The sequence below is a fragment of the Echeneis naucrates genome, chromosome 4 (assembly GCF_900963305.1).
Source record: "Echeneis naucrates chromosome 4, fEcheNa1.1, whole genome shotgun sequence".
In the NCBI taxonomy this organism is placed as follows: Eukaryota; Metazoa; Chordata; class Actinopteri; order Carangiformes; family Echeneidae; genus Echeneis; species Echeneis naucrates.
This window is the reverse complement of record NC_042514.1, coordinates 3,748,020-3,766,827: the sequence shown is the minus strand read 5'-3', so window position 1 is coordinate 3,766,827 and position 18,808 is coordinate 3,748,020. Positions and strand designations below refer to the sequence as shown.

Genomic DNA, 18,808 nt, shown 5'->3' with positions numbered 1-18,808 from the left:
CCTTCATTCATCAGTACGACAAGGCCAGGCAGCATCTTTGTCCTAACCTGAAAATTCATATTCCCTCCAGAGACTGATGGCTTTAGACTTTGTATGTGGATGTATCCCAATAGATTCAATTGAGCCCAATATGTACAAAACTACTGCACCGGACATATTTCCTCAATGCCTCCTTGTGCAAATAATGAGCTGCAATGCGCCTCAAACTTACGTTTTACTTTGATTTCAGCTGTGGTTTTCTCATCCCCTGCGATGCAGCTGTACTTTCCTGTGTCTTCTTGTTGGACACTGATAACGGTCATCAGAGCTGTCTTTCCTTCCACCTTCATCAGATACTTTCCTTGCGATAGCTCCCCAGAAAGCACCTTGTTCTCTCTGAGCCACTGCACTGGGACACCCTTCTTCGACAGCTCGCAGCGTAACGTCACACTCGTCCCCTCCTCGGCCTCCTGGTTCTTCAGGCTCACTTTAAATGTGGCGGGAACGGCTGTTCAAGCGAATACAGACATGGGTTTCACTGAAGAGGTGCCTGTTTAGAGCAGATCACCACCACCACATGTATCACACACATTTAACATACCAATAACTTTAACTGTGGCCTTTGTCTTCTGCTCTCTGCACACACAGGTGTAAACGCCGCTGTCTTCTGGCACCGCATCTCTGATGATCAGCTCCACGGCAGAGTCTCTCTGCCTAATCTGGTACTTCTCATTGTCCTCCAGCAGATCTCCTGCCAGGCTCCACTCCACCGGGACTCCAGGTTTAGAGATCTCACAATGCAACGTGATGTTGTGGCCTTCCTCAACTTGGATGTTTTTCAGCTTTTGCTTGAAGGTGATTGGAAGGGCTAAAATGTGGCATTATAGTGACAAGGGAACAGAATCATTTCTGCCCTTCAGATCAGGTAACTGTGTGCACATACTTGTGGTACTTTGTATCACTCACAGTCCACCACAAATACACAACCAGTGACAATCGCTACCTACACCTACAGGCTCGGGGTTCAAAGGTGACAGTGCAAACTTCTGCTCTAACAAAGGCAAACCTTCAATAATTCACATCTGTAGAAAAAAACACCCACCATTTACAGTCAGAGTTGCAGTGGTCTCAATGTTTCCACAGACACACGTGTAGATGTCGCTGTCCTCTGGAGTCACATCAGAGAGCCGCAATTCAATCAGCATGTCTCTCTGCCGCATGTGATATTTCTCTCCGTTTCTGATGAGCGTGTCCCCCCCCTTCATCCACTCCACTGTGTACCCAGGCTTGGACAGCTCGCAGCGTAACGTCGCTGTGTTTCCCTCCTCGATCTGCACATTCCTCAGCTTCTGCTTGAAGGTGACTGGAAGAGCTGGGGAGTCCAGAGTTAGATGTATAATTATCTATGATTGGAAACTTTATTTCTGTCTGTTGATGAGTGACTTCCTACCTGTGATTTTGACCGCGGCGGACGTCACCTGATCGGCACACAAACAGCTGTAGACCCCGCTGTCCTTAGGCGCAGGCTTCCATATCAGAAGCTCCAACGTGGTTTCCCGTTTCCTTATCTGGTACTTGACTCCGTTCTTCAGCAGCTCGTCGTCCTTCCTCCATTCCACTGGTATTCCAGGTTTGGAGAGTTCACAGCGCAACATGACACTGGTGCCTTCTTCTGCTTGGGTGTTCTTCAGTTGTTGTATGAAGGAAATAGGAATAGCTATAGAAAAGGAAGAGGTGAGATAACAAACATTTGGTGTATAATTAACAGGCAAATCCAGTTCAGAAGCTGACGTGGTCCGTGATGGAAAGTCTGGTTCTTTTAAACAGTATTTAGTGAAATATTTAAAAGCACCGGTAAAAAGAGGCAAGTCCGATGATGCTACTGTGATTTCAGTGCAACTTAAACTGGCTATATTCACTGTTTGAATGAATCATCATTTATTATTATTGTTACTACAAAGCTTGTAATTGTGAAAGTTATCAGTCACAGAGAAAAAACTTTATTGCAGGTAATGTACTCAATGTGATGATAAATGAATGATAAGGGTCTCACCGTGCACTTTGAGATTTGCTGTTGTGCGGTGATCTCGACACTGGCAGGTATATTCTCCTGAGTCCTCGGGCTTCAGGCCTTTGATGATTAGAGAGTTGATTGTCTTCCTCTGTTTTATCACGTACTTGTCTCCAGGTCTGAGACTCTCAAAGCCTTTCCTCCAATGGTATTGGACCCCAGGCAACGAGTACTCACAGGTCAGGGTCACAGTCTCTCCTTCTTTGGCCTCCACAGTTTTCAGAGGCTGAGTGAACTCAGCTGGGATTGCTGAAAAAGATGGGAACAACCTTATGCTGTGTATTACACATTTTACTAATTTTAACAGAGTGGGGTCATCCGGTGCTGAGTAAGAGTAAGCAATGAAAGACTTTTGGATCTCTGTTCAGACCTTTGACTGTTACAACAGCCCTCGTTGATACAGATCCGGCGCTGCACTCGTAGATCCCAGCATCAGTGCTGCAGACCTCCCGGATTGTCAGTCGAGCCTCGCAGCCGGAGCGGCTGGTGAAATATCTGGAGGAGCTCCACATCAGACAGCCATCTTTGTACCAGAGGATGTGGCACGGCTTGGAGGTCACACAGGATAAAACCAAACCGCCTCTTTCAATCGCCTCACAGTCCTCCAGCGCCTTAATGATAGTGGGACGCCTCTCTGGGGGCACAAAGAGAGGAGACCAAATCAGGGCAAAAAGCAACGTGATATAAAACATCATGTTCAGCGCTCCGCTCTCAGTCTCACCTCGAACCAGCAGCGAAGCGTACGACCTTTTGTCTCCTGCTGAGAATGAAATGGTGCCAGTGTCTTTGCGGGCGAGCTGCTTAAACGTGAGGGTGTGGTAGCCTCCGGGAACCATCTGGATCTCATTGAGCTCATTGGTGTAGAGCAGAGTCTCATCCAGGTACCATCGGACTCCGATGTAGTCGCTGGGACAGATTCGACACCTGAATATGACCGTGTCTCCTTCCAGACACTCAACATCCTCCAGTTCATCCAGAATCATCACCTTCTGGCCTGAATGAAGGGCCATACGGAAAATAACACCAATCATACAGACGGTTTGATCGACATCCTCAGTATGTTACTCAGTAAGAATAAAACTAAATAATTTAAATTGACTGCTGGTCTGGGTAGATGACACACATCACAGATTTTACGATTTTACGATTCATGTGCAGTAACCTAAAACACACTTTTTCTGTGTTATATTATGAGATTATTACTTTTAATTTACTTTTCCAATTTGTTTCGTACAAACATTTTACCATTTATTTGTCTTGTTTTCATCAATTTGCTGCAATGATAAAGCAAATTCCCCCACTGACGGATCATAAAAGAAAGATTTGATATATATCAATAGTAAGGAAATATCTCTTTTATTCCTCTAATCTATAATTCAGTTGAAGGGAGTAACCTATCCCAGATTCTTTTTAAGCACTGAGCTGCAGGGCCTGGTGTTGCCCGTTGGTCTCACCCTGCACTGTCAGTTGTGCCCGGCTCTGCATGGTGCCGACATCACAAGTGTAAACGTCGGTGTCCGATTTCTCTAGAGAGGAGATTGTCAGCGACAGCACCACGCCCTTCTGCCTGATGAGGTACTTCCTGCCGGACCTCAGCTCCATCATTCCCTTCAGCCATTTGACACGCTTGGCTGGGCGCCTGGTCTCGCACTCCAGAGTCACTTTGCCCTTCTCCTCCGCCTTCGTGTCCTTCAGCTCCCTTGCAAACGTGTGCTGGAGCTCTGAGAGGGAAAGTCAGAAAGTTGAGTCAACCTGGACACTAAGTATAGTCCTCACCGGCCTATATTGCAAAATGGAACAAGATGTAGCAGCACCAGTTTGCATGATAAACAATTCTTTGTTTTGTTATCAGATAACATTTATATGAAACTCTCACCTACCTCTGATGTTCAGTTTGGCACGAGAGGCAACACCTTCAGCCTCACAGCAGTACTCCCCGGAGTCTCTGGTGGTGGTATTCCTGATGATCAGCCGAGCCAGTTTCTTCTCCACGCTCATCTCATACTTAGGGCTCTCTCTGATTAGGTGGCCGTTTTTCAGCCAACGGATGGTGACCTCTGGTTTGGTGATTTCACAGCTCAGCTCAGCATCCTCACCTGGCACCGCCTTGACATTCAGCAGGTCCCTAAAAATGTGAACCGGCTTCTCTAAAAGAAGAGGAAATGCATTCGGCGACATTACACAAGCTGTATAAATGCACACACCAAGTGGTTCTTTTCAAAATAAAACAAAAAAACAGCTATCTTCATGCCCACAAGCAGATTTAACCTCTGACGGCTGGCTAATCACCTTTAACAAAAAGCATGGTCCTACAGCTGAGGTCTTTGATAGTGAAGACCACGTCTCCAGAGTCAGCCAGGATGGCATCTTTGATGGCCATCCTATACTTGCGGCCATTTTTGAAAACTTGGGTACGGCTGTTGGTGACCACCATCTGACCGTTGATTGTCCAGGATGGCTCATCATCGAGATCGTGAGAGAGGAGACACTCGAAGCTGCAATTGTCGCCCTCCAGCACAGAGGTTGTCTTCATACGCTGGAGAATCGTGATGTGTAAATCTGGAGATAAACAACAACAAAGGATCCTCCGTTACGGTTAAAAATGTTTACAGTGCAGCTTATATTGGACTCAAAACCAGATTTCAAAGTTGCAGGAAGAGAAGCACCACAGTCACTTAACAGAAAATATCGGATGCACAGCTCTTCCCATTTTCCTCACCGTGTACTGTAACTTTGGCCTTGGTCTGGCTGGTGCCCAGATCACAGGTGTACTGTCCAGAGTCCTCATTGCTCAGTGAATGGATGATCAGTGCCATGGACTTCCCAAACTGGAGTATTTCGTATTTGTCATCGGCCGTCAGGATCGTACCGTCCTTCCTCCAAACGGGGGTCGCCGCCTCTTTGGAAATTTCGCACTGCAGACAGACCTCCCCCTCCTCTTCTCCCACAACGTCCTCCAGAGACCTCAGGAACACTGCCGGACGCTCTGTGGATGGAAGGCAGTGTCACCTCATTCATGGTGTTTGGATGTTTTTCAGAAATGAACCACTTAACTTATTCCCATGGCTGACCTTTGACCTTCAAGGTTGTGCTCTCAGACAGGAGACCGGCTTTGAAGGTGAGCCTGCTGTGCTGAGGCCGCAGCTTTTTGATTACGAGGCTGTGCATCGTGCCCATGTGCTGGATCCTGTTGATGGCGTTGGAATAGAGGCGGACATTGTTGAGGAGCCACTCCACGTTGGCGACCACATAGTTGAGCTCACATGAAAAAGTGGCAACGCCGTCCTCCTCGATTTCCACTGGCTCGAGGTGTTTGACCAACTTAAGGGCTCGTGCTAGAACACAAAGGCGCAAGTGATTATATAAAGGAAACAGGTGAAGTGTGAAAACACTGAATAGCCAAAACATAACAAGATTTGTCCCACCTTGTACTCTAACATGTGCTGTGCTCTGTGAACCTCCAGCCATGCAGTGGTACTGCCCCGAATCCATCCCCGCCAGGCCGTGAATGGTCAGCTCGGCTCGTTTCCCCTCTCTTCTCATGCTGTACTTGTGTGAAGTCTTTAAAGCTGTGCGACCTTTGAACCAGCGCACCAGCCGGGGAGAAGGGGAAAACTGACAGCTCAGAGTCACCGAGCTGCTCTCCTTCGCCTCCACGTCGTCCAAGTGACGAACAACCTGAAGAGGTCGCTCTACGGGGGAAAAATAGAAAGAGATCTTAAAGAGGCATCTCTAAAAAAACCCACCCTCAGTCACCTCATCCATCTAATCCTGTTCAGGATTAGTCAAAGGATACAATCCTCCTCAGCACTGATGAGACATGCAGGAAATCTTTCCAGTAATTTGTAGGATAACACAGAGAGAAAGAGGTGATAGACGATAATTAAATTTCACTGGGCTTTTTTCCAATTAAGTCCAAACTATTAATGTCATACTAAATTTAATTTCTGTCCCGCTGCAATAATATAAGATAAGCATGTATATAAAAAGATATGTGATGGATGTGTTTGTAGGCCGGGGGGGGTGATTTTTCTTTTAATACTTGTCCACAACAATCACACTGGAACACCACGGAACACAACATTACATCAGTAAAAGTTTAACCAAAATAAGATGGTCGGTGGAGTAAATATCTGCCAAACAATAAATAAAACAGATTGATGAAAAATAAATAAATATAGCGAAAAACAAACCATACCCAACTTTTAAATTGTTAAAATGTGCGATAAGAACATGAGCAGACTCACCTTTGACAGTAAGCTGAGCGGTGGAGCGACTCTTGCCGGCTACAAACAGCACGGGGCCGGACATGGAGCTGTCTGTGGAGGTGAGGCAGAGACTATGGAGGGTTCCCTCCCTGTCGATGTTCACCGTGGCACACTGCTCCAGGACCTCGCCGTTTAAGGTCCACTTAGGAGGCCTCCCGGACTTCAGGCTGGTCTCCACCTGGAAAAGTGCCAGCTCCGGCTCCATCACCTCCACTGAGCTCATCCCCCGCACTATGCTGATGGCCTGCTCTGCAAGTGCAGCCACAAAATGTTGTTGATGCATTGAAACGTGAAACTTTAACTCAGCACAATGTTAACTTGTCACTGAGGCAGCAAGCGGCTCACCCTCTACCAGGAGCTGGCATGAGGTTTCGTCATCTCCTGCATCGCAAGTATAGGTGTCCTCGTCTGAGGAGCAAACGTTATCGATGGTCAGCTGCCTGTAGACATCCTGGCTGATTAGCTGGTACTTGGTACCGGGCAGGAGCTCCTTCCCGTTCTTGTACCACCTGACCTGAGCATTAGGCCGTGACACCTGGCACTCCAGCAGACCCCGGTGGTGATACATAGCTATCTTGACTCTTAGAGGACGCACTATTTGGACGGGGAGTTCTAAAGGAGGGAAGACATTCAGGTCAGACTTCATTTCCTCCACTAATTCTTCTTCTTTTGTGTTTTCCACAGCCAGCTTGGCTCACCTTGTACTGTGAGAGTTGCGTAAGATGACACGCGCTCTGCGGTGAACCTGATCTCACCAGCATGCATCGGCCTGACTGACTTGAAGATCAGGGTGTGAGTTTTACCTGTAATCAGACCAAAGCTAATTGTTTCTACCGTTAAATGTAATTTCTCTCTTGTACATTTACACCTACAAGCTGCCCATGACATTACTACTCAATCTGTTTCTTTGTAAGGTTGAATTTATATGAGGCCAACATTCAGCATTTCTGTGCAGCCTGTGTGTTTGGCCACTTGCCCTGGTGTCTGATCTTGATGTTGTCTCCTCCTCGGATCCTGCTGTCGTCTCTGTACCACCGACCGTCCACGTCCACGTGGTTGACCTCACACAGGAAGGCCACGGTTTGGCGCTCCATCGTGTCTACGTCCTCGAGCTCTTTCAGTATGTGGATGTCTTTAGCTGGCAGACGATATCCAATTCACAGCTATACACTTTGAAAGAAATTGTAGCTTTTTCTGCAAGTTTGAGTGCTGACAGTTTATTTGTGAAGAGATGTGGCTGCCTGATATACCAACTTCAGAAATGGAGTTATCAAATCAGATTAGTTTCTTTTGTTGTTTGTAGGCAGAGAAAAGGTGGCGTGTTCATAACGGGGAAGGAGACCGTGTAATTAGGATTCAACCAAGCTTGGAAAAAGCTTGTTTTTATTTTGATGTGATTTAAATCATTAGGCCTTTGGTCAGGTTTTACCTTTGACCTGGCCTCGACTTGACCCTAAATAGTAAAATAAGTCCAGCCCATGATTGGTCTCCATTCTATGGCCCAGATGGAGCCGGATTGTAAGATGCTACTGTCACATATGGACTAAATCCACCTGTGAGTCCGTACATGACCCAGCCAGGCTGCCTACATGTGGAAATATACAGGGCCTTCCTTTGGCTGAGGCATACACTGGGCCTGAACTTTTATTTCAGTCTGCTCAGTCTGCTGTGTTGCCTTACCTCTGACGCTGAGTTGGCCTGAGGTCTGGATGCCATCAGCCTGAAAGGAGAAAAGGCCGGCGTCTCCCAGAGCCACCCGTCTCAGCGTGAGGGAGTGTTTCTTTCCGTGCATGCTGATGCGACAGTTGGGCTTAGACTTGAGTTGCAGCCCGTCCCTGGTCCAAATACCCTCGATGTAGGCCAGGTTGAGGGTCACCTCAAAGCTGCAGCTCTCACACTCAGACACCTCCACATCTTCCAAACCTTTCACCACCTGCAGCCGGTTCTCTGGCAAACAAGCACACACACGCACACACAGAGAACATAGCGACCTCAAAGCTCATTTGCTGTAAAATAAGCTAACTGAAAAGTACAGCTGTACATGACAAGCCAACTTACTTGCTGCTGCTATTATTCCTCCTGGTTTGCTGTCTCCCATGTTTCCTGCTTTTACCACAGAAGGTCTAGAAATATAGTGTGATTTCACATGTCAGGTAATGTCACTAACTACAGTAATAGTCTGTTTTACTGCTATGATAAAGAATATTCATGAAGCTTCAACCAACAGATTCACTTCTTTCAGGTAAATATAAATAACTTACGTTTTTAACAGAACGTTTCAAATTCAATCTCTTTGAATTTGGCCTATCAAAATGGATACAATGCTGTCGTACGGTTGATCCCTGTGATGGCGTTCCAGCCCCTCTCAGTAACGAAGAGCAGAGGAATCTCTGTCACCTCACTCGGCTGAGCTCAGCAGCACCAATATAGACTCAGCTGTGATGCCTTTTCTATCACATGCATGCACTCAGAGAAAAGGTAAATTTCAGTAAAGGAACACGACAGGTGCCGATTACCAAACTGGCTGATATATTTGAGATGATAGAGCACTTTGCAGGGCCTGAAGTGCAGCATCATTCCATCTCACCTACCAGTTAAAATGACTTTTCATAGTACGTCACAGTGACCATCACCTCATAATCTCTTGGGGCTTAGTATGAGATTTTCATTGCAGATGCGTTGTAAACAAAGTGGAAGACAGCTTGATATCTACAAAATTCAGTATTCACCTATTAAGACTTTTCCTAATATAACTGTGCAGTATATGGCTCAACCATTAAAACCACGTTCAGTATCAAAGTGTGCAAACAAGCCTAAAAACTAAACCAGAAGATATCGGATGACTCGAAGGGATGCACTCACCTTTTCTACAGAGAAATTATCCTTGCATACTCTCTCCTGTTGAGCCAATAATAACGTCCTCTTTAAAAAAAACAGCTGATTAAAATATCCACCATGTCCAGGTCTTGTGTAGTTCGTCACAAAGCCTTTAAGATTAACAACAAACCGCTCAGCCAAAGGAGAACACAGCCAGGTTTACAAACGGTGTCCAAGTCCCCAAAGCAGACAGCCTATAGCGTTTTCCCTTTCTCTTCCCCCTTTTTTTTTTTTTTTTCCGCTATGATGGAGCGTAGTGTTGAACAGCTGACATATCTCTCCCCACATACTAACTTCCAAAATAGCCGTCTGTCAGTATGAGGGTAAAGATAGCTTTGGCTTTAATGATGTGAAGCCACTCATGTCGGACATCAATGGAACCATGAAAAACAATCAAAATATATATGAGAGGATTAGTGTGTATGATGGTTTTGTTGTGTTTATGAGTCAGAGTCACGGGGTCACAAGTGAAAATTACAAGAGCGATGTTTAAGTAGCCTTCATGTAGGAAGAAGATGTTGGTCAGCGGTCTGTATATGAATGTTATTTTCCACACAGTCACTGAGATCTAAAGTCTTTTCCTCCAAAAGTACCGCACAGCTCCACACTGTATGACTGATGCAGCTTAATGACGTGCTTTACAATGCTGACCCACATCCGTCAGTATCCTAAACCTCATGTCAGACTGATAAAAGTCTGCAGATCTCCACGGGGAGTTTCCACCACAGAGGAAAGGTCACAAAAGATTAAGCTCCAATTTCAGCCGGCCATCACTGGTCTGTGCACACATGGAGGTCCTTTAACACAGACCTGTCCTTAGACATATACAAATAAATTAGAGAAATTGGCAAACTGGTTGATCCTCTGTGTGGCCAAGCCCTGTGTAACGGGGTTCAAAGGTTATCAGACTGAAAGCCATTCAGAACACCAACAGTCGTCTTCCCCTGCCTAAGATCTGTGGGGCTGAGGTGTTCAGTTTGTGGGATGTTCCCTCATCCGGCCGTTCAGACAGAACAAAGGTGGCATTGTGTTCCTCTCCGTTTGACAGGCAGCTCCATGTGTCGCTGAGCACTCCCACGTCCAGTGAAACTCTATCGACGGCCCACACAAAACAACCTGTCGTCATCGAGGGGGGAATTGGAGGCCACCAGAAGAAAACAAGTCCCCCTTTTCAAGTCCTCAGCAGCCCAAACACCAGCAAGACTTAAACAGCTTTGGTACAACATTATGGGATTACATTTTTTGATGCTTATTTCTGAATAGGATGTTACATTCTTTAAAGGATGTCTAAGAAAGGTCCTCGAATCACGACCTGTGGCATTGGAGATGTGCAGCAGCTCAACATGTCGTCTTGAAATGTGGGCCTTCACGTGTGCAGCATCCTACTGATGGTGCACACAGACTAAAAATAGTCATGTTAAAAGAACCAAGGCAATGTGAGGATGTGTCGAGTGAATTTAGAACTTGACAAAACAGCTGAACACTCCACTTAATCCTCTGAATCCATGTATGGGACCCCTCTCACATTTCCTCTGGTCCACAGTCTCTCCACCTGACAGCGGTCACAATGAAGGAACACAGTGAGATTCAACACACACTCAAACAGTCGTCATTCGACCGTAGACCCAGACTGCCTGACCCACAAAAACATTTCATCCAGGGGTCACGTATGAAATATGTTAGCGCTACTTCTGTCAGTGACAGCTATATCCATACAGTAAAAACTCAGGCTGCCCTTGAATGAAGCCGATACGACGACGTCTAATTACAGCGTGGCCTTGAGTCTGAGAACTAAAGCTATAGGAGTCTGTCCTCCAGAGCTGCACCCCTGAATTATTTTAGATCACAATCACATTAAGTATGCAGTGTGGTCGGTGACATCTGAACAGCTTCGATCCGTTTTGTCATTGATGGACTAACAATCAGTCATCAAAATACACAAAACCATGTGCAGGAAGTAGGTCCAGGAAAGTTCGAAGTATCACTCAAACTAAGATATATTAGTAATGATGGAGAACAGCATGCTGAGATTCAATTAATTAACAGCAGAAATAGAAGTGTTGTTCTCATTGGAAGAAAGTTTAACTTTCCTCACGCAGCGTGTTAGCACCTTTCTGAATGAACTGTTCAGAATGCTCTGAGCTGTGATGTTCTGTTCAACAACAGAAGAGATTTTATTATGTGAACTCCATCTTATCTACCATCGCAGGAGAAGCAGACATTTCCCTGCATCATGAAATAAATAAATTGCCTGCCGGCCAATTGACTTTTTTATTACATTTTGATGTGATTTTTGGGGTAGTGTTGATCTCATCAGAAGTTGTTTCACATACAAGCTTCTAAAAATTTAAACTACACTCAGCTTCACATAAAGGAGTGTGACAAACTTATTTTTTCCCTTTTTTCTTTGCATCTTTGCCTTTAACTGGGGCTTCTTCCTCCTTTCCTGTGGCGGCCTTGGTCCTCTTTTTCCCCAGTGGGGTCTTTGCATACCAGTTCTGAAATTTAAATAAACATGCCAACATTACAAAACAGCAACAATAAGAAAATGTAATGATGAATAAATCAAACATGAGCTGCTGTACTTTAAGGGCCTCTTCCTCTTCTTGAAACACAGGGTCAAACTTGGCTAAAGGGGCAACAAACTCGGCGGCAGTCAGGGGTCTGTTTGCCTGTTGCAGGATGCGACGCTTCGTGACAACGGCCTGGATCACCTGGACCATGTGACCTGGAGTGTAGCCATCAGAAATCTTGGCAAGAGAGCTGATGTCCAGGGACTCGGTTATCTCCCCTCCCTGCTTTTGGATCAGCTGCATCCACAAGACTGAAGCCACACAGTCAGGTAAGTCATTTTTTAAAACATACCAACATCATTCATTTCAAAATCAGAATTTCTCTTGTGTTATGCGTTGTCTTACTGTATCGTGAGCCGTAGTCAGGCCTTGGGATAAGAATGATTTTGCTGTACATTTTACACAGTGATTTAATTTCAGCACTCAGAGGGTCACTAGTTGTTCCTATTATCAAAACACGATCTTCCCCTTTGATCAGCTTGAGGCACTTGGGCAAATCTTTCTTCAACCGCTTGGGGTCTAACTGTTTACACACACAAAACAGTTCAAATTAGCATGAAACACTGCTACAACATAATGACGCCTCAGCGTGTTCGTATTGCTCAGGGGTACCTACATCTTTTTCTTCCTTGGGAACTTTCTTATAGAACATTTTCTCTGCATCTCCAATCCATATCACTGAAGGCTGCAAAAGTCTTGCAACCTGCATGGAGATGATTATGAAGAGCAGAATTTTTCCTTTCCCAATGAATCAAAATGTAAATACCTGTGAGGAATTCCTAATGTTGTGTTAAGATCACTGTTGAATATTAAACTTAGTAGGTATTACATGTAAAGATGGGGTAAAGCTTACACTTGAACTTCTGAGAACAAAAATGCTTTTTATGGTTTGACAGTGGTTATTTTAGAAACTTTCTGCTTTCTATCATTAAAAACGTGCTCAGATACAATAGCACTGGGTTCTTTTGAAAAGTGTCTCGCCTTGAAGACGATGTGAAGCATCATGGCGAGGCCGCTCTTGCCCGGGTACTTTCCCGCTGTGTTCAGAGGTGACAGATCGAACAGGTTGGCCCTCGTCTCACGGCAGATCGCATGGACCAGCATCTTCTTACCTACACCTCCTGGGCCTGTCAGTAGGATGGCCTTTATCAGAGGAGCCTTCTCATGTACCACCTGAGAGCCTGCCAACAACACACACCTCATTTTCAAACAGCAAATGATTTCAGACGTATTTATTTTAAATGTGAAGAATAACTTACATACCTAATGGTAAAATTGCATATAGAGTTAAGACTTGACGCACATCTGACAGTGATGGCATGGGCTCGATGTCATTTTGCCTCAGTGTTGTCCCAAGGTAGCTGTAGTCGCCTAGAACCAAAAGTGACGACTGTCACACATAATTACTCATCTGCACAACTGATCCCAGTGAAGAAAAACCTAAATACATTTTTACCACAAAGATTATTGTGCTTTGAGATTCACATTCACTGTGATCATAGTGTTTTGCCAATCACAAACCAGAAGAGGGCAGCACTACACTACATAATTTTCAGATACTGGTCATGCTATAAAGTGAGTCCTATTGTATGGTGACAGCAAAGCCATTGTTATCGCATTACAAGCTCAGATATCATTTTTATCATAAAGAAAAAAATATGAGAATGAGATGACACACCATTCAACAAAAATAATAAAGTAAATAATGTCTTACCCAAGTAATCCTGCAGCCTGACATCATTTGCTTTTTTCAACAAGCCCTGTTCAACCAGCTCCTGACAGAGAGACTCAAGAGTCCTAGAATATGTGAAAAAAGTGCACAGTTTTTTCAGCATTTGTACTTTATCCTTAATTTATCCACATCACACAATTAGACTCTGTATCAAAAATCATATAACTCATTCAATTCACGAGCTATTGGCTCTGTGAGATCTCACCTATCAGCTGTTAGATCTTTCTCCTTTTTCTTCTTCTTTCCACTTTTAGATCCTTTCTTTTTCTGTGGAAAAACAGTATTATTAGGAAACAGCTGTAGGAAATAAATGCAGACTATGAGCAATGTCTCTCAATTTCAGTACCTTTGCATTTCCTTTGCCTTTACCTCCCTTTTCTTTGTCCACAGCTAGCTTCCAGTCAGCCAACTCTTGTCTCATCTGCTCATCTACCTGGCACAAGCAAAACAGACCACTGAGTGTAACGAGATGTGGTGCTGTTTAATTATGACTTTGCCACGCAACTTGCACACACCCCCCTGCAGTTTTATCAGCCTGTAAATTTGAGGTTTTTTGGACTCTCCCATCATCACCTGTGCTCGGATGTCTGCCTCAATGACTTTCCTCTTTTCTTCCTTGATCAGCTCCACCTCGTGCCTCTGGCTGAAGTTTTTCGATTCATTGCGGTTTTTCCAAACATCTAAGGGCGACATTCACTTCAGGCTTCATCATGGATTAGCTGATTATTAGTTAGTATACACTGAGCAGGGACAACTGGCTACCATCTTAACCAATCTGTCTAAACAACCTATTATCATTAAACTGGCAATCACAGGAAAGTTTCACCTTCTTTAATTTAAACATACCTATATAGATTTTGTTTCCCAGTTCCAAGTCTGATAGAAAAGCAGAAGGTAGCATCTTCAATCCTGCTTCCTCTTCCTGCAGTTCAATATTTAAGTTAATAAGTTTTATTGGTTAATTTATTCTACTTATCGTGCTTATTATCTTACTTACTATATACTTTTATGCATTTAGGAAAAATCTGATGGCACCAGAATTTCCACAGTGTTGAACTGGATCATTCAAAATTTATTCAGTGATATTGCGTTCTTACAGTTTCGTCTTCCTTTTTCCCCTTGTCCTTTTTCCCCTTCTCTTTCTTTTCCTCCTTCCCTTTTGGTTTATTGTTTGTATCCTCCTCTTCCTTTGCAGCAATTTCTTCCACTAACTGAAAAAAAAAAATCAGCGTACAAATAACATTCTTCCTCAGCATGATACTGGAAAAAAATATTGTTTAGTATCTTTGACAGAGGGCAAAGTTTACCTGCTGAGGGTTCTTTTCTGCAAATATGAGCGCTGAGCCACCGTCCTCTTCATCAGGGTAGTCTGGAAATGATCCAGTAGCATCGCTGTTTCAAAACACACACACACACAGACTATTACATGATTATAGTAAAAATCATACAACCACCTCTGTTGCATCTTACCGGCATTCAATGAACCACTGCCGGATTTGGTCTTTCATTGTCTTGCTGATGTCATGACCTTCCACATCCCGGAGTTGTCTTGTGATAGCTTCCATTGACTTTTGATAGTCTTCCTCATATTCCGTCTGTTTCGTCCTTGTGTGAACTTCATTGGCCTGGGCAGTGATTTCTGCAGGGCAGGGGACCCGGTATTTTGGATCCATGATCTTCGATGAAAGTGACCAAAACATATTGTACATGTCAAAAAACTAAACTAATGAAATATGGTTATATAGTGCGATGTTTCTCTTTTTTAATAATAAAACTAGACAAACTAGTGTTTGTTTTTTATTTTAAACAATTTTTAAACTAATCCAGTTTAAGCCTAACAAAGAATGACACAGCACAGATACGTATATGTTGTACATTCAACATTTACATAATGCTTTGGTGGTTTTTGTTGGAAAAAAGAATATCCAGTCTAAGACAATTAGAAAAACTGATGATACAAACCATTCCTAGAAAAATCATTTCTTCATCCCGAGCAATTTTTGTCTTCTTCCTCGCTATGTAGCCCTTCCAAACCTGAAAATCACATTCAGCCAAATCTTTGAGTGTGAAATCCAACTCATATCAGCAACAAAGTGAAAAAAGCGTACGCCACGATGATAATAGATGACCTTCTGAATGCAGACTGCAGCCACGTCAGCGCTAAGTGTTTCAGTGTCCTTTGTGCTGAACATCCTGTTCATATTTCTACTCTCTTTATTCAATTTTGCCCTCAGACGTCCTTGGCGGGCCCTCTCCACCACTTGGATGATCTTAATGGCCTCATCCTGACTCATGTCTTTGATCATTACAGGCTGTAAGGACAATGAAAATCAGGAGGCAAAAGAACTATTAACAATAATATTAACATTTCAATCATTTTCAGATCGCTAAGTAATCATCTATGAAATGTAACAAAGTTATTTTTAGCTTGTTCTAATATATAACACATACAGACTTTATTTAAAATGGTGCTGGTTTTTAACTCACCTCTGGGCTTTCAGTAAATTCCACCATCTTAAGGATATTTGTGAGCATAACCTTTTGTTCTTGGAGTTCTTTGTTGCATTCAGTTAGAAAATACCGAGGTATAGGAATTTCAAGGTCTGCCTAAAGTGACAAAAAAAAAAAATAAATCAATAATACTAATAAAAATAGGTGTAAAGCCAAAGTCTGGTGTAGACAATTTAATGTAACGTCATTCAGATCTGAAAAATCCAATACAGTAAAATATGACTCACAGGTCTGAGTTTCAAGTCATGAAGGACATCATCCATGTAGTGGTACTCTGAAAACTCTTTTTCCACCATTTCATTCTTCAGCTCCAGCACCCTGCCTATCACTCCATCGAGAATTACCCGAATCACTTGTCTCTTCTGAGGGTGGACCAACTGGTCGTAGACCCTCTCCAGCTGTCTGAAGATTTGGATGTAGCGCACATAAAGCATGGTGAGACGTTGGAAGAACACAACCCTGTCTTTCTCTGGACGAGGGGGCTCAGCGGGCAGGTCCTCAATTAGCAGACGGCTCAACTCTACCTGGGCCTCTGCCCACAGTTCATTATATGTCCTGGAAAAGTAAAAACAAGCTTTTTATTTGTGGTTCATACACAATATTCCAAGCCTATCTTGAGAAAACATTACTGAACGATTGTATTGTATGCACTCTTCTTGCTGATTGTGGTCATTGTAATATTTCTAAATTCCACATACAATCTCATGTTCACAAGCATATCCAAATTCTCAGGCGGCTTTGGCTGTCTGCCTTCCAAAGCTACAGTCATTTTTGTGTAATATTATCTGTTCATGTATCCACACTGTTCCCTTTACAGACAATATCAAAACCTGGGAATCTGGTTTTCTGAAGCTTTCCAGTGGATTTGATTACTTCAAACTGTTAGTCTCATATAAACTTCAGATAAACTTTGCAGGGCATTTTTACACTGTGTCAGAGCTTGTCTGCCTTCCATTTACACTGAGAGCACATTAGGAAACACTGTATCGGTGGTCAAGTATGACCAGGAGGAGTGTTAGAGCAAAGTAACCCTGTTTCAGTATCAGTGACATGACAACATCACATGTCACTAACTTTTTCTTCCTGTAGTTTTATGTTTCTCCCTTTTTGCTCTCTCTCTCTCCCTGTCCCCATCCTAATAGGTGCTGAATCATCTCTGCTCCACGTTCCTTCTCCTACAACAGCTGCCATTAATTATCATCAGACACTATTAATTATTTCTTCTGATAGAAACCTTAATTTTAATATTCACTAATGCGGGCTTCAATCACTCCTTACATCTGTATGTTTGGCTTGCATTTTTATTATTATTATCATTATTTTTATTCCCTCCTGCTGAGCCTGGTTCAGCCTGAGGTTTCTGCCCCCTTAAAGGAAGTGTCACCAAGTGGTTTCACCTTGAGGGGATTTGTTGGGTCTCAACAAAGAGTTTGGTCCAAAGTTTGTATGAATGGATTTAAAGGGGGAAGAAGACGAGTCCTCTCAGAGTCACGTGTGCTCCTCCTCTGGTTGAAGTTAGACACTGCTAACAACACGCTGCCGAAAATGAGGTAAGGAAAATAAACTTCATTTTACGGGTCATTACTCTGATTATTTAAAATAAAGATAAACATAATTGTCATAAAATTTCTGTGTTTTAACACACAGCGCGACTTCACAACTTTTTCTTCTGAATTTGTTTTTGCGTGAAAAGCGGCTAACTAGCTAAAACTACGCACAGTCGAGCTCACGAAGTTAAAGTACGGTGGCCGCTGAGGGCGTTTTAACCGTCCGGCCGCCTGGAAGTTTACCTCTGTGACATGTTTCGGCCTCCGAGGAGAGTGAGAAATAGATTCCCGGTGTGTTTTGTCAAATTAAAAGCTCGTTGAAGTGGAGTTTTACGGTTAAATTGGTCCGAAATGAGCCGCAGAGTCTCCGGTCCGGCTCAGTTGACGCCGGTCTCCATGGCAACGGTGTTTCCGGAAGTTACTCCGCTGTTGTTGTTGTATTTATTATTTATTTATTTTAAACACGTGGAAAACAATACCTAGCTTTAACTGTGTTTAAACTCACTACAATAAAATAATGCATACTAAAACAACGACTTCTATTACTACTGCAATTATTATAGTTAATACTGCCAGCCTAAAGCTTCTCCTACCTAAAATAATAATAATAATACACACATTTCCTCTGCCTTTCTAATTTAAATAGTTGGTTACTGAGTTAAGAACATTACGAAATTAGTAAATTCAGTTTAAAAAAAGGTGGCTTTTTGAACCTCATCAAGGCACAACAAGTGAGACACCAGCAGGTGACGCCCTTCACAAAATAGTAATAATAATAATAACAGGATGGGAGAAAAGTGCACATTTCCGCAAAAGCTGAATGAAAAGGCACATATATCTGAATCCATGTCTAAAAAAATATGAGCCAGTCTTTCGTTACTAAGTGTTATTTTCATAATGGTGGTTCATCTTTTAAAGGAGTCATTTATCATCTCAGTCAACAAGCCACCAACTTTTTATTTATTTATTTATTTATTTTTAAGAACTTCTTCTAATGCAACTTTTAAATATAGACTGCCCCGAAGTGTGTTGTCTTTTTTTTTTTTTCTTTTCTTCAAAGCTCTATTACAATTATAGGTTTGTGTTCAAGGGTGGAAAACAGCAGGATGGCTGCTGCTGCTGCTGCTGCTGGAGGCGCATTCTCCGCAGCGCTTACGCGGTCACAAAACTTGGACACTGGTGAACCAAAATATCCTCCCGCTGACAGGTCAACTAAAGCTTACAGGCCCACACTTTCTCCTCTTCTTTAC

General features: G+C 43.3%; 2 protein-coding genes across 3 annotated transcripts in view; both read right to left on the bottom strand.

The window, feature by feature from the left end:
- Positions 1–9,312, bottom strand: part of obscna (obscurin, cytoskeletal calmodulin and titin-interacting RhoGEF a) — a 41,758-nt gene extending 32,446 nt beyond the window's left edge. The window contains exons 1-20 of one of the 2 annotated variants that reach the window (XM_029499441.1): positions 9,181–9,312; positions 8,377–8,441; positions 7,999–8,265; positions 7,295–7,456; positions 7,017–7,121; positions 6,664–6,930; positions 6,298–6,567; positions 5,476–5,742; positions 5,122–5,385; positions 4,770–5,036; positions 4,340–4,609; positions 3,931–4,197; positions 3,505–3,771; positions 2,772–3,044; positions 2,421–2,684; positions 2,033–2,299; positions 1,430–1,696; positions 1,082–1,351; positions 581–847; positions 212–487 (exon numbers count right to left, since the gene is read on the bottom strand). In XM_029499441.1, coding sequence (XP_029355301.1) covers positions 212–487; positions 581–847; positions 1,082–1,351; positions 1,430–1,696; positions 2,033–2,299; positions 2,421–2,684; positions 2,772–3,044; positions 3,505–3,771; positions 3,931–4,197; positions 4,340–4,609; positions 4,770–5,036; positions 5,122–5,385; positions 5,476–5,742; positions 6,298–6,567; positions 6,664–6,930; positions 7,017–7,121; positions 7,295–7,456; positions 7,999–8,265; positions 8,377–8,416 — 4,597 coding nt within the window. In that variant the 5' untranslated portion in view covers positions 8,417–8,441; positions 9,181–9,312. Of the gene's footprint in view, positions 1–211; positions 488–580; positions 848–1,081; positions 1,352–1,429; positions 1,697–2,032; positions 2,300–2,420; positions 2,685–2,771; positions 3,045–3,504; positions 3,772–3,930; positions 4,198–4,339; positions 4,610–4,769; positions 5,037–5,121; positions 5,386–5,475; positions 5,743–6,297; positions 6,568–6,663; positions 6,931–7,016; positions 7,122–7,294; positions 7,457–7,998; positions 8,266–8,376; positions 8,442–9,180 lie in introns of those variants that run through there. The other variant, XM_029499442.1, reaches the window with a different exon arrangement.
- A 2,270-nt stretch (positions 9,313–11,582) lies between these two features.
- LOC115041732 (dynein regulatory complex protein 11) lies at positions 11,583–17,812 on the bottom strand. The gene is made up of 19 exons (XM_029499444.1): positions 17,802–17,812; positions 16,239–16,566; positions 15,988–16,107; positions 15,630–15,812; positions 15,463–15,534; positions 14,971–15,176; positions 14,808–14,892; positions 14,598–14,711; positions 14,347–14,416; positions 14,074–14,180; positions 13,847–13,933; positions 13,706–13,767; positions 13,483–13,565; positions 13,032–13,139; positions 12,750–12,949; positions 12,385–12,471; positions 12,114–12,291; positions 11,781–12,019; positions 11,583–11,693 (listed from the first exon to the last, which is right to left on the bottom strand). Exons 1-19 carry the CDS (start codon positions 17,810–17,812, stop codon positions 11,583–11,585), a joined length of 2,451 nt encoding a protein of 816 aa, XP_029355304.1.
- Between the last annotated feature and the right edge of the window lie 996 nt (positions 17,813–18,808).

Excerpts from the sequence above, each read along its gene's own strand:
- LOC115041732 (XM_029499444.1), bottom strand. Across the intron at positions 13,934-14,073 it reads AGGCAGACATCCGAGCACAG|GTAGATGAGCAGATGAGACA; the intron begins GTGATGATGGGA and ends TGCTTGTGCCAG. Across the intron at positions 12,020-12,113 it reads TGACTACGGCTCACGATACA|TCTTGTGGATGCAGCTGATC; the intron begins GTAAGACAACGC and ends GTGTGGCTTCAG.